At 45.5% G+C, this 15,547-nt stretch overlaps 1 protein-coding gene across 1 annotated transcript; it reads right to left on the bottom strand.

Moving 5' to 3' along the window:
- Nucleotides 1–300: 300 nt before the first annotated feature.
- TTLL2 (tubulin tyrosine ligase like 2) lies at nucleotides 301–13,983 on the bottom strand. The gene is made up of 3 exons (XM_050787083.1): nucleotides 13,788–13,983; nucleotides 3,712–3,868; nucleotides 301–2,085 (listed from the first exon to the last, which is right to left on the bottom strand). The coding sequence occupies exons 1-3, from the start codon at nucleotides 13,832–13,834 to the stop codon at nucleotides 508–510; spliced, it is 1,782 nt and encodes a 593-aa protein (XP_050643040.1). The 5' UTR covers nucleotides 13,835–13,983; the 3' UTR covers nucleotides 301–507.
- Between the last annotated feature and the right edge of the window lie 1,564 nt (nucleotides 13,984–15,547).

Below are 15,547 nucleotides of genomic sequence, written 5' to 3'. Positions count from 1 at the left end.
GTAAACAACAGGGTCATTAGGGCTTTCAGTGATTTATCTCACTCTGAATGATTGTCTGATCTTTAAGTTAACGAAATAATTTTCACAAATAAATGGTTGATTAAAAAAAACACAGAAAGTTAACTCCTGGCCTCTTTTGTACTGTTTTCACCTAATAATCCTTTAAAAATATTAGAATAATCTTTTTCTCCTGTTTAAATACATACATAGCATAATCGTAGCGTAGCATATTCAATTACCGGTAGGAGGCTGTGTGGCATTTGTAGAATTCTTTCAAGACACCTGAGCAAATAAACATGTGATGTAGTGTAGTTTAATCACCACTTGAACATATTGTGCTTTGTCAGAGCTGTTATATTTATACATACAGCCACATCTTCAGTTCCAATGACATAGTTAACATGCTGGTGGCACAGGTTAGGAACTTGAACTATTGCTTTCTCTAGGATAGGAATCCTTGGTTTTTAAAAATCCATGTCACTTTTCCTTGATTTTATTTTTTACCACTTAGGAATGTTGCTTATTCATTAGTTTCTGGAGCTCTTGGATTATTCTTTTGACATTTAATCCATTTCTGGAAGCTCCGAGAGTCGCTTCATTGAAAGGAAAAACAAGAACAAAGTTGCCTGCTTGGGGATCTGGAGCTTTGCCGTGGTCTGAGAGGACACGCGGGGAGGTCTTGGTCTTGCAGGAGTGCGACTGGAAGAGGGACGCGTAGGGCATGAGTGTCTTGTGAGGCGTGTGTCTGCTCCGTCTCTTGGGCTTGCTTTGTGCCATCTCCTTTGTTGACAGATGAAAATCCTCCTGCCCACTCATCTCTCCTTCCAGCTGGGAGGCAGGTGCAGCTTTAGGATGCACACTCACAGCTTTCTCCACCACAGAGTCATCCTTGTTGTACATTCTGCTTGTGAATGAAAGAGACTCATAAGGAAGACAGTCATGAGCATCAAGCCCACCTCTGTCACTTTTTGCAGCGTCGATGTTGGAATTTCTATGTGTGGTGTTACTGGCTTCTCTCCCCTCATTTCTTAGACCGTTTAAGTAAATCAGGTCAATAATATCGTGGACAAGTTTTCTCTTCAACACATCTGTTGAACAATCCAAGGTCAAGGCTGGGCTGCAGTTGACCTCTAAAAGCCATGGTTTCAAGCTGTCGTCAATCAAAATATCAAACCCAAAGAGCTCAAAGCAATTGGCAGCAGAGGGGACGGAGGGCGCAATGGCGAGAATGGTGAGAATAACCATGCGGTGGATTTTCTTCCACAAAAGCAGATCGTCCACATCCCAGCTACGGAGGTAGGAAAAAAATCTGCTGAGCGTCCACTTACAACCATGACCAATCACTTCTTTGATCTTCTCATAAGAGGCCCCGGATTTATTAATGCTGCTGTTGGTCAAATGGGCGTAATTGTTTTGCAGGTTACTGAGGTCAAACTTTTCCGTAGCAAACCGAACCAACCCTTCCTGATAAACATAAATGGTCAAAGGCTTAAAGCCGGTAACACAAACGTAGATGCGGAGATCACACTTATATCTGCCAATCAGTAAAGGGTTGGAGATATATTTCTGCACTATGTACATATCATCAACGATGAAGTCTTTGAAGTCACTGAAAATTAGTATCCCCCTCCCACGAGATAACTCAGCAGGCTTGCAAATCCAATAGCTACGCTTGGTGCCCAGCATCTGCCTCTCCTGAAAGTATTCAGCCACAAACTTGGTGTAGTCATTGGGCATGACGAAGGTCAGGGGGATGAACTGGTACAGGGAAGTGCCGTACATCCTCCTCATATGCTTCAGGTGTTTGGCCAAACAGTCTTTCCTGGTAAGCTTGGTGGTTCCAGGGTGGTGGTTTAGCTGCTGCCACGGTTTAACATTGATGTGTTCGGTCATTCGGAAAGAGGACGTCCTCCAGTACAGGTTCCAGTCCTCCGCATTCTGCTCCTGCTCGTCAAACTTATTCCACCCCCGCTCCAGGAGGACGCTTTGCACCACAGGCGGGGTGGTCTCGTCAACACGAAAAACCAGTGGCTTCAAGAGGGCCCCTGAAGATTCATCTTCCTCCATCAATTGAGGTTTTCTTTTCTAAAAATGAATCATTGAGAAAAGTTAGGAGAGTGGTCAAGACCATAACCCAGTAGATTTTTCTGATGAAAGCATGCACCTAGTGCTGCCAGCTGTCCTGCCTGCCCACCCTCCACTGTGCAGTCTCACTGGACACCCACGTCTCTTCACCAATGCACCCATCTCTGCTCCCTTTATTAGACTAAATCCATCTTGTCCTGTATACAACATATTGTATACATAGTATTGTATACAACAATAATATCTTTTTTTTTTTTTTTTGAGACGGAGTCTCGCTCTGTCGCCCAGGCCGGAGTACAGTGGCCCGATCTCAGCTCACTGCAAGCTCCGCCTCCCGGGTTCACGCCGTTCTCCTGCCTCAGCCTCCCGAGTAGCTGGGACTACAGGCTCCCACCACCTCGCCCGGCTAGTTTTTTGTATTTTTTAGTGGAGACGGGGTTTCACTGTGTCAGCCAGGATGGTCTTGATCTCCTGACCTCATGATCCGCCCCTCTCGGCCTCCCAAAGTGCTGGGATTACAGGCTTGAGCCACCGCACCCAGCCAACAATAATATCTTATAATCTATGCAAACAATAAAATCTGTATTCTTCAGATTTTACCCTGCTATTGCATTGTGTTAGTAACATGTTAAAAATGTTTGCAAATACTCCATCAGACTTTTGAGCACTGAGTCCCTGCAGACCCATATCTGTGGCATATCCTGTTGGCCTAAAAAGTGAGGATGATTAAGAACAAAACACGAATGTCAACTTTTATTTAGTTAAATGAATTCAAGTACGTTACAAGAGGTGTGAAACAATGACATCATAACATTAGTAAGAGTTCTATTAGCCTGAGAAATTTAAGAAGGCCAGGCATCTGCCGTAGTTCCCCAAGTACCCTCCTGACCCGTCAGGCCCACTGGAGGGGTTTCAGTGCGCAGAGGCTTGCGTCACTCAAATAAGTGGTCATTAGTGAGAAGGAGAGTCAAAAAGAACAACTTAAGTTTTTAAAACCTATTCAGTTAAAATAATAATGTGGAGATTTTGCCTCACATTTTAAAAGATAAAACGCAGATTTGAAATATTCTTTTGAACTTCGAAGAAGGAAAGCAGAATAATTCTTAAGAAGATCATAACTGATGATGAAGTGTGATGTTTCATTAAGATCTAGAGAAAAGGTAAAAAATGTCAAAGCCTCTTGGTAAAAATGTACGTATTTCAAAGTCCTGAGACAATGTGCTCATCGAAATTTTCAAGTTAAGGTGATTTTGATTTGTACTGTTCATGCAAAATTGATCACATAATGATATAAATAACTTACTTGGCGGAAATTCTATAGTATTTGAAAATTTCTGATTGATATAAAAAGCATGTTTTGACAGATGCTGTACTTTCAGTGAAGGTTTCACAAGAAAGGAAGGAGGGAGGAAGGGAAGGAAGGAAGGAGGATATGAGGGAAGGAAAGAGTAGAAAAGGAGGAAGGATGGAGGGCAGGAAGGAGGGAGGGAAGGAAGGAGAGGAGGAAAGAAAAAGAAAAAGGAAGAGGGGAGGGGAAAAAAGGAGGAAAGGAAGGAGGAAGGGAGGGAAGGAAGGAAGGAAGGAAGGGAGGAAGGAAGGAAGGAACTACCTGGCTTGCGCACCCACCTTTTTCTCCAGTGTTGATGTTGGGCGGCCTCGCCAGGGAGGGATGGAGACACCTGCTTCCTGTAACCTTGCTCCCAGGCCTGCAGGCAGCTGCTCAGTGTAGTTTGCCTCGGATGGAACGTTAAGGGTACAGGCTGGGGTGGTGGTTCTCAAAGATCTGTGAACAAAGCAGCATCAACAATGAACACACAGTTCTCCAGTGTTGCTGTTGCTTTGACAAGGAACATACAGAATTGATCAATCCATCATGGTTATTAAAATTCAATCGTCCCAGTTTACAGTAATGCTTTCAAACTCTTTTCCATGCTATTAATAAGTGTTTCAAGCAGAGTGTGTGTGTGTATGTGACTATGTTGTGCCTGTTGAGTGTGTTTGTTGTTTCTGTATTGTCTGTGCATGTTGTGTGTATTGTGTGTTTTGTGTGCTTGTTGTGTGTATTATGTGTCACATGTGGTATGTGTTGTATGTTGTGTGTTGTGAGTGTATTGTGTGTTGTATATGGCATGCATGTGTGTCGTGTGTTGTGTTGCATCTAGCATGTATGTGTGCTTTGTGTTGTGTGTATGTTGTATGAGTAGTGTGTGTTGCTTGTGATGTATGTATGTTGTGTGTGTTGTGTGTTGCATATGGTATGCATAGGCTTGTGTGTTGTATGTGCTGTGTGTTTATGTTGTGTGTGTATTGTGTATTGTGTTGTATGCATCGTGTGTGTGTCATGTGTTGTATGTGGTGTGTGTTATGTTTGTGCTATTTGTTGTATGTTTTATGTTGTGTATGAGTGTGTTGTATTGCATGTGGTGTGTTGTATGTGCTATGTCTGCTGTGTGTGTATATGTGAATGTGTATTCTGTGTTATATGTGGTATGTACATGTGTTGTGTTTCATGTGTTGTGTGTGTTGTATGTGCTGTGTGTGTATGTTGTGTGTGTTGTGCGTATGCTGCTTATATTGTGTGTATGTTTTGTGTTGTGTGTGTGTTGTGGGTATGTACTGTGTGCATGTTATGCATGTGTTGTGTGTGTGGTGTGTTGCATGTCTGTGTGTTGTATGTTGTGTGTGTTATCTGTGTGTATGTGTTTTGTGTGTGCTGTGTGTGTATGTGTGGGCATGTGTGGGTAGGAGGAAATCCAGAGTGGAATAACCATGGATATTGGATTAAACAAAGTTAAAAATGTATTTTTTCTATCGCCAAGAAATACGCTGTTTTCCAGACTTATCTGATCACAGCTCCCTCTCGAATCTTGTGGAAGCTCAGTCGCCATTTCACAAATCAATGTGGGGACACCGCGCCAGGCTGCAGACTGAATGTCGTGCAGTCTCTGGCACCCCCACCTTTTCCTATCCTTGAGAACGTCGCATCAGAGGCTCTAGAGACCTGGCGCGCCCTGGCCTGAGCCCTGCTTCCCCTGGAATTGGCTCCTGGGGCCCGGCCCGGCCCCTCCAGGTTCCATGGTGCCTGGTCAGTGAGTGCTGATCCGAGACAGAGGAGGTCTGCAAACCTCAGTTCCTTCTCCGCACAGCAGCAAGAGGAGTGGCCGGCCCTCCCTGGAGCGGTTCATGAGGCTTTGCCCCTTCCCGGGGCTGCCCAGGTAAGCCATGCCAGGTTGGGGACCCCATTTTGACTACACATCCGCCTTCCCATTGGAGTGTCCTCCAGAGAGCAACGCATACTCAAGAGCTTTTTCTTCTCAGAGTCCTTTTGGAACTACCGCAGATGTCTTGTATCCTGCCTTTCTCAGACGTGAAGATGCTGACCACAGCCAGTGGTTGGTTTGATTGTGTGTGGGGGAAGCATGTGCAGTTTGTTAAAGTCCGCTGGGACACATCTGCAGGCCCTGGCATGAGAGGGAGAGCCAGGACCTTGTCCTGTGGCTGTGAAGAGGGCCGGGGTGCAGGCTGGGGTGTGGCTCAGTGTGTGGCCTGCTTGGCCATCATCCCAGGGTGGGGGACAGAGGTGGGGAGGAGACCCCCGAGGCCCACACAAAGGGGAGGAAATGCTTCTTTTCAGTTAAATGGCTCCACCTCCCACTTCTGAAGGAAGCAAATGCTGTTTTTAAAGCTGCCTGAGGATGTTCCATCACCCCAGCTGTAGTGGTGGAGTCTGCCTGTGGGGTAGAGACTGCCTGTTTGGAACAAACAAGACCACAACCTCTTCAGTGCAATCTTTAGCTCTGCAAGGGTGAGGCCGAGGCCCTGTTCTGGAACAGGGCAGCTGAGCCAATGAGCAAAGCCACTGTCTTGTCTCAGAGGGACTCTCGTCCCTATGGTAACAGGACAGCTCTCCCTGCAGATTTTCTTCCCTGGTCTGCGCTGAGGGGACCAAGTCCCCATCGCTGGGAAGGAGGATGGGGATGAGCAACGTCACCCACGACCCATGACAGGGAATTGATTTAATTATGTGCTTAATTTATATGCTAAATAGTATATTATTAATACCAAATACAGATTAGTATACAACAATAATATATACCACACGAAATAAATACAGAACACAGTGATAACAGTTAATGAGATATATTAATATTATATCGTAATTATATATGATTATTTCTTCTTTCAGTGAAGGGGGCTGGCTGGCGAGGATGTGGACAAAAGGGGACTCATACACTGTTGGTGGGAAGGAAAACCAGTACGGCCGCTGCGGAGAGCAGCACGGAGCCTCCTCATAAAATTACAGACAGAACCCCCCATGGTCCTGCAGCTCCCCCCACACGGGCCTCTGTCGGAAGGAAAGGAAACAGTTCATCCGAGAGGCATCCGCACCCCATGTTTACTGCAGTACAGTCACAACAGCCAAGATCTGGAATCTGCCCAGGGGTCCATTCAGGGACAGATGCATACGGGAAATGTGGTATCTGCTCTATTCAGTTTAGTCTCATGCTGCCTCCTTATAAGTTGGGTCTAAAGGATTCTTCATACACAGGGAGCCGTCAGCTAAGGGGAGGGTAAACAGACTGTAACCCACTCTTGTACTAATCAAAAAGCAGTGACTAGCACACTACTAATCAGCCAATCGCAGGTGGTCAACTGCTCAAACCATGTTCAAAAAAGGCAAACCTGGTGCTGTAACGACCAGGAGGTCCTGTACCTCACTTCCATTTTCCACGCCTCACTTTCCTTTTTCTGTCCATGAATTCTCATCCACCCGGACACAGTAAGGGGTCTTTGAACCTATTCTGGTTTGGTGACTGCCAAATTCGTGAATAGTTCTTGCTTAGTTAAACTCTGTTACATTAGGTTATCTAAGGTTTTTCTTTTAACAATGGAATACTATTGTTAAAAGAAAAACTTCAGCCAAATTAAATTTAAAGGAGTTTAGTTGAGCAACGAATGATTCACGAATCGCACAGCTTTCAGAATCACAGCAGATTCAGACAGACACCAGGGGTGCCTAGTCATCAGAACAAATTTAGAGATATAAAAAGTAAAGCAATGTATAGAAATCAGGAGTGAGGTACAGAAACAGCTGGATTGGTTACAGGTTGGTGTTTGCCTTATTTGAACATGGTTTGAACACTCAGCAGTGTATGAGTGGTTGAAGTACGGCTGCTGGGATTGGCTAGGACTCAGTGATTGTTACAGGTGCATACTTCTAAGTTGGGGTTTCAATCTTGTCTACCTATTAAGTTGGGTTACGGTTCATCCACAAGGACTCAAATATAGAAGTACAGAGCCCTTCTCAGGCCATATTTACTTCACTTTATCACTATTCAGCCACAAAACAGCATGAAATCCTGTCATTCATGTCATCATGGATGGAACTGGAGAACATTATGTAAAGTAAAATAAGCTGAGAACAGAAAGTTAAACACCGCATGTTCTTACTCCTATATAGAAGCTAAAAAAACAGTGTATCTAATTGAAGTAATAAGCACAACAGAGGATTCTAGAGGCTGGGAAGGCTAGTAGAAGGGGGCATAGGGAGCCATGTTTTAAAGCACACAAAATCACAGTCACACAGGAGGAAGGAGTCCTAATGCTCTATGCCACTGCAGGGTGACCAGGGTTAACAGTAGTATTATACATAATAGTTTCAAATAGCTGGAAGAAGGATATTGAACATCCCCACCACAGGAAATGATAAATATTTGAGACAATGGATACGCTAATTACTGTGATCTGATCGCTGTACATTATATGTAACAAAACTTCACTAGGTACCCTATGAATATATACAATTATTTTTCAGTTAAGAAAATAAAATAATGAAAATAAAGAGAAAATGACACTCAATTGTACTGAATAGCTCTTAGAAAGCGAACTTGTGCAGGAACGGGAAGGGCGCTGGTGCACAACAGCCTCATCCTGTGTTCTCCCAGCACACCCGGGGAGCGACTGGGTCCGGCTGGACAAGGAGTTGAGCTGCAGGCTTGCCTAGTGGGGTGCTGTCGAGCTTGTGCTGCAGTGTTGCGCACTGCAGAAACGATCATGGGAATGCCTCTGCTGCCCTCCTGGGTCTCTGGCTGAGCCTCCATCCCAAACGTCCTCCCTCACTGCCCATTTTGGTCCTGAGGCCTGTGTGATTTGGGAAATGTCCATTGGCTGCCTTGCTGGCTGAAATACCAGGCCAGGGCTGTCTCTTTAATCTGTGTTCCTGGACATGGTGCCCTCATGTTTGTGGAATAAATGAATGAACTAACACACCAGAGTGTAGGGAGGGAGGGTAACAAGGGCCTACATCTTTTCCTTCACATTAATGGAATAAAACATTTTGTATATTGTTTTCTTTTCTTTCTTTCTTTGTGTGTGTGTGTGTGTGTGTGTGTGTGTGTGTGTGATGGATTTTTGCTCTTGTCCCCCAGGCTGGAGTACAATGGCGCACTGCAACCTCTGCCTCCCTGGTTCAAGCAATTCTCCTGCCTCAGCCTCTCAAGTAACTGGTATTACAGGTGGGCACCACCATGCCTCGATAATTTGTTTTGTATTTTTAGTAGAGACGGGGCTTCACCATGTCAGTCAGACTGGTCTCAAGCTCCTGACCTCAGGTGATCCACCTGCCTCAGCCTCCCAAAGTGCAGGGACTACAGGAATGAGCCACCGCACCTGGCCAGTACATTGTTTTTATTTCAACCATTGAAAAACTATACTGAGTATAAGTCATATAGATACACAATTCCCATTCCATTGCTCATTTCTGCCTAAAATTCTTCCTCCATTTTTATAACATCTTTTTTCTAGGTTGGAAGCCAGGAGATTTATGGCTAACTTAACCCTCTTGGCTCTGAACCCAAAATTCAGTGGAATATCTACTCCCAATGAAAACAAACATCGCTAACCTGACATTTGACCAAATAGAGTAAGTTCTACACTTTTTCTCTCAGTGCTTAAATCAGTGTGTGTGTGCACATGTGCACATGTGTGCATATGACATCTGAGTGTATGTGCATATATATACATGGAAACATTTATATAATATAAAATATGCCTTTGAATATTTGGTCTTCTAGCCTATGATCCATCAGATGTGCTGGTGGGAAATTGGTGAGATGGTGCTGAACCAGACAAGAACGACCACTAGCATAATAAAATTCACGAAAGATACAAATAACAAATAAAACCACAGTGGTCTGGGGCACTTGATTGCAGAGGCTGGGTCCTGGCTAGGCCCTGAAGGCATCCATTTATATTAGCCAAGGCTTATAATCAATAATTAAAATTATCTAGAGAATATTAAATTAGGTTCACAGTACTCAGATTTAAAAGACAAAGGGACATGTAATATGATACAAATTACTATACAAATATACAAATATATTACAACAAAAATGTAACATAAAATTATGAATTATTTCACAGTATTTGCCACTTATTTGGGGCAGAAGCTGGAACACATGTCAATTTAACCAACCCAGTCTTAACCCTGAGCATAGACAGAACAGCCCAATTAAAACAGCTCTCCGGGCCTACAAGCTTTATCTGAAAAGAAGTCATCCAACATAATCTCAAAATTTTGACAAACTGTATTTGGGTTTTCAGGGCCTCAGTGAGGGTTTTCAGCCTCACTGGGAAGTCACACTGTTGAGTCATGATTGTCTCTCAAGTGGTAAAAGTGTAATTTTGCTAATAATATGTAAACTACCAAGAAACTTTCTGATTATATCAGCAATGTCATGATCTCCACCTTGCACCGCCAAAAGCTTCCCGAGGTGGGAGGCTGGGTTTCAGGTGTGGTCCGTGGGAGGGGTTCTGCGAGCAGATCCTTAACGAGGCTGGGGCCACAGTGGGAGGGTTGGGTCCTTTGAACTGCAGACACTGAAAGTGCTTTTTTGTCAATGAGGCCTAGTACATAAAGAGTCCCTGCCTGGGAATCCCAGGAGAGTGCGGTCAGACCTCCACATAGAAGCTTCCAGAAGGAAAGTAGAGTACATCTGAGCTATTCCCCCCAACCAGTGTCCTGGAAGGGAGGTGGGAGTGCACACCCAGACAGTGGAGGCCCTTGTGCCTGTTTCCATAGGTAGGGAAAGCCCTGCCCAGAATCTCACTATCACTGGTGAAGCACCCAGTACCAAGCTCAGAGGATGTAAACTCTGGGATCCTGGAGATTCGTTGCCACATCACAGCCTACAAGAGCAGGCAATATAGGTGAACGTTCTGTTTGTGTAGGTCAGACTCCGTTACTGTGAAATGCTACCTGCTGAAAACTTCTAAGGTCAGAGTCCTCACCTGGAAGGAAAATACCACTCACCATTCAGTGCTGAGCCACCATTTAACCCAACTGCATGTGCACCTAGAACAAGGAAACACATACGGCATCTTCCACCATGCAGCCAACAGTCACTTTGAAGCCAGCACAGCTCTTCCCTCTTCAAGGGCTAGAACACCCGTCAGTGTCATCAGGGCACAGACAGAATGACCGGGAGCAACCCAATTTCTTAGGGGCCACAGCCTCCTGGCATAGGAAGGGGGAAGAGCCCCCCTTTTCCATACCTTGATGATATTCCCGGGTGTATGGGGCCCCATGGCAAGGAAGTCAGCCAAAAATAATGTATTCCATCACTGCGGGAATCCTGATCTCTAGATGAGGTCCCACTGGTTTGCCCGGAAGACTGAGGGACAACAGGATGCAGTAGGAGAGAGCGGCTCCCAGGGACGGCAGCCTCCTTAGCCAACAGCTCCTAGTTTTGGTGCTTTCTTCCATCCAAGACAGACTCTACAAAAATAACTAAGAGTCTTTTTCTTCACATTTTATCTTTTTGGCACATTCACTACTTAAAGAACAGACAGCCCCAGAGCCACTTTCCATTTGACCCAGGATCCAGCTGAAGTGTTAAACCACGTGATTCAACACCAGGAATTTCAGTTGTCATTGAACTGAAATGAGCAGAAAATATTCTGGGGTCAAGGAGAGGGGCCCTTCTTAAGTGACCTTGATACCAGATGCTGTAAAAGGAGTTTCACCACCGTAGAGAACCAAAGAAAACATTGGCCAATGAATAGGCGATGCTGCTCTTTGCCTCTTTTGTGTGCAAGAGATAGAAAGAAAACTGTACATTTTTATATAAAAAGACCTATACTTTTAGGATTTCAGAGATTAATCATAAAAGCATTTCCCTGCTTTACTTGGAATTCCTGGAGATTCACCATACATAACCTGTATGTTTCCATTTCTCTTGTGCAAATATGGTTTCCTTCACTTTTTAACTGTTAGTAGCCACCCATGTAGCCAAGCCATAAATATGTAAAAACCTATATGTCATCTTGGTGTGAATGTAAAATTCATACACACAGCTGTTGTTCTACACGGCTTAGCACAGTGAGTTCCACATTTAGAAGTGAGTTGTTGTAAAAGGAAAATAAATCTCGGGACCACAAACCCACTAACCCAAAGGGAAAAGTCAAGCTGGGAAGTGCATCAGGCAAACCTGCCTCCTATTTTACTCCTAAATAAGATGGTTGCAAAGATGAAAAAGCTACATAGAGACCTCCCTCACAAGGGAATTCCTGGTGGGCTCCAATGTCTTTACCCAAGAACAGCTCTGCTGAATTTCACCCTGGCAATGTAAAATGATAACTCATCTTCACAGGCACGGGACAAAGGAAAGAACTCAAAGTCATCCCTCCGCTTATCTGAGGCAAATGCATAGCTGATGGCATCCCCTGTCCTATGTTTATTTCATTTTATATACAAATGAAGTTTCACTGAGCAAGACAAATGCTAAGCGACTGCTCCTCTACCCGTCCCACTTATAAAATGTGTATTCAGTGAATGCTGACCAAAGATTCAAAAAATTGCAACCGCTTCCCTCTTATCGACTCTCCTTTTTTTTTTCTTCCTCTTTCCGACAATACCCACTCTTTTCCCTTTACTTATTAAGGTCCCCAGGCCCTCTTCAGGGGAAAAAGCATAAGCCACGGCCTTTTCCTGTGGTTCTGTGTTCTTTTTCCTGGGTGCGTCCTTAACCTTGACACATAAACTTCTTAAATGATTTAGATTTGCCTTGGCCAATTTCTTTGATTTACATTGTCTACCAGGGGTGTCCAGGCTTTTGGCTTCTCTGGCCACATTGGAAGAAGAATTGTCTTGGGCCACACATAAAATACACTCACACTAACAACAGCTGATGAGCTAAAAACAAAAAACATAATCACAAAAAACTCATGATGTTTTAAGAAAGTTTACAAATTTGGGTTGGGTCACATTCAAAGCTCTCCTGGGTTGTAGGAGACTTGAGGGCTTCGGGTTGGACAAGCTTGGTGCAGACATACAAAATATTCCACCTCATTGGGTGGGAACAAGCAGTAGCTGCAAGGCTTGTGCAGGATTGTTCTAGGTCAGTGAAGAAATTTGTGGACATCAATCGCCCTCAAGCACTTGGACTGTAAATGGTCAACATCCTGCCGGTTACCTATCCTGATGCATAGTTGACAGCTGTGGCTTACGGTTTATATGGAATGTAGAATGCTTCTCACCCCAATTATAGATGAGACAGTCCTGTTTTTTGAGTTGACCAACTTAAAAAAACTTCCTACATAAATGTTCTTTTGAATAAAAATTTGTATCACTTGAAACACAAAATATTTTATTATCAAACCAGAGACTATGCACTATTTTTTCTGTTAATTATCAGGAAAGTTCTGTTTTCTCAAGAAAGTTCTAAGGTCACAGAGGTCAAACCGTCCCATGTGTATGCCCAGCCCCGAGACACCCAGAGTAGCCTCCTTTCCAACAAACCTGGGGTAGACTGAGCTGCTTGAAACGCAAACGCCATCACTAGCCGAAGTTGGGAGAGCTGACTTTGCCCCTTTGCAGACGGGAGATGGGCAGGTGTGGTCTCTTCCCTCACCGTGACCTCTGCCTGTGGTGTGGAGGCCACAGGCCGGCATGCACTCAGGGCCTTACACCCATCCTCGGCCACTGTTCGGCCTGTCACATCCCGCTTCCCACTCACGTGTGACAACAGGAGCCCAGTGCTTCAGCCCACCCTCCTCAGCCTCAAAGGCCCCCAGAGCCCCTGAGTTTCTGCCGATGGAGGCCGCCTCTCCCAGGAAGCCCAGCATGAATGTCCCTCCTCCTCGGAGCCCTTCCTTTCCCCCACTGGGGGGTTCTCTTTTCCCCCGGGGGGTCCACACCACTTCACACTTACCCTGTGGAAACAATTATGCTCGGCCTTAAATTACAGCCATGTGTGTTTCGTAGATGATCCAATTCAGTCTCATAACCCCAGCATCTGTCACAGCTCCCAGAACACAGCAGCCATTCAATCGACTTTGAATTCAGTTGAATTTCCTGTACCCACTATGGGATGTGTTTAACTTACACTCCCCTCCTTTGGTAACTTCAGTCTCAGAATTGGGTCTACTTCATGCCCTCTTATATAACTGGCACTTCAGCCCGCAGGAGGCACTGGACACCATACGAACTTTTTGGATTGAAAATTACCTGACTTCATACAACCCTGGACTGCTTTTCCTTTGAGGGAGTATGAAGGGCTGACTACCAATTGCCCCGGGGGTCCCAGTGCACACTCACCGCTCCTAGCGACCCCGGCCCCTGTGCTCTCGGGAAGGGGCTGGTCCTGAGACAATGGTGTGTGTGGGGCCACCCTCCCATCCTGCATGTTACCTCCTAGACTTACCCCGGCACCTGGGTTGGTGTGGAGGAACACAGGTCAGGCCTTCTCATCGGGCGCTGGTTCCGAGGGTGGCTTCTGTGGGTCTCTGTGTAGCAGCTGCCACGCCCAACTGAAATGAGCGGGAGGCTGGAGGGAGCGCTGGTTGTCTGGTGATGCAGGGCCTGCTCTCCTCACAAAGGGGAGGCCAGTCATGGACTCAGGGCGGGGCCCAGAGTGTCAGGACCCCTTAGGGACAGGGACCCAGGCTTCATCACACCTTCCTTTCTCCAAGCTTCAGCGTTCTCTCTCCGCCCCAGTGGGCCTCCTGCCAGTACCCATGCCTGAGGCCTCAGAGGCCAGTGCACGGAGGCAGGCTGGGTGGGCTGCCTGGCGGTGAGGTGTCTGTTCTTGCTGGGTTCTCCTGTTGCATCACCTGCATGGAATCTTAAAACATTTAATGTGGGCCGGGCGTGGTGGCTCATGTTTGTAATTCCAGCACTTTGTGAGGCCGAGGCAGGTGGATCACAAGGTCAGGAGATGGACATGATCAAGTTGAAACCCCGTCTCTACTAAAAAAAAAAAATACAAAAATTAGCTGGTCACGGTGGCGGGTGCCTGTTATACCAAGCTGCTCGGGAAGCTGAGGCAGGAGAATCGCTTGAACCCAGGAGGTGGACATTGCAGTGAGCCAAGATTGCACCACTGCACTCCAGCCCGGCAACAGATCAAGACTCCGTCTCAAAAAAAAAAAAAAAAAAAAAAAAAAACAAAAAAAAAAACAACCGTTATGTCTACACAAAAGCAGTTGAGTTTCCAAAATGAACTATGTATCTTTTTGTTTAAGCCATGCTTGTGTCAGAGATCCCAGTTGGAACCCTCATTCCAGCTCAGGCTGTGTCCTCGCTAATCTAACGGCCTCCCCGCCACCCCTGAGGTTCAGGATTGCTGGAACTGGAGAGGCCTTGCCAGGTGTCTCAGAGCCGTAAACTCTGTACCCTCGGCCCATGTTGGCTCTGGCAAGTGACTGACTCTGTGGATGACAGTTGAATGCTTTATTGCCATCTATTCGATTACAGGCATCACCACTATCTTCCAGGAACCATCAATTGCTTCATGTAACTCTATAAAAACGGCACACCAAGCCGCTGAAGAGGTTGCTTACATTCTGTCAAGCACAGGGAAACGTGGTTAATTTCCTTATCCTCACACCAAGAACAAAAGTCAATCATAAGATGTGATCTCAAAGGCATTTTTCTTTTTCCGTTTGACACGTTCATGCGTTGTTAATTATTCATTGTTTTCCTCCCAGCACATGTGGGGGTAAATTTAGTAAAAATGAAGTGAAATGAGGTTCTTCCACCAGGACTGTCTTCCTGAGCGTCATGTGAGGGAGAGTGGGTGGGTGGGGTTATTTTATCCGGGCTTCCTGCACTCCCAGGAAAGGCAGTCCTGGCACAGGCAAGAGCACCTGGGCTCGGATCACTGGTGTGTGGATTTGTAAATCCTGCATTTACTCAGCCATGTTTCGTCTGTCCCTTCCACTGGAGATGTTGCACCTGCACCTCCGAGACTTCATGCTAACTCTCCGCTTGGCAATCTGGCAGAAGAAGGGCAAAGCTATCCAGACGAGAGGAGACTGCTAAGGGCACTTCGGCAAGAAAAATATGCAGTGTGCATTTTTTATAAAAATGTATTTTTTTCTGAAGTGAGCACTAGGAGCAAACACATTTCCCCAAACCATTTGTCGTTCCCTTTGATTACTTCCCTGATTTCACATGGGGCTC

Source organism: Macaca thibetana, chromosome 4, assembly GCF_024542745.1.
Source record: "Macaca thibetana thibetana isolate TM-01 chromosome 4, ASM2454274v1, whole genome shotgun sequence".
Lineage (NCBI taxonomy): Eukaryota > Metazoa > Chordata > Mammalia > Primates > Cercopithecidae > Macaca > Macaca thibetana.
Note: the sequence above shows the minus strand (reverse complement) of the source record. Positions and strands in the feature narration are given on the sequence as shown.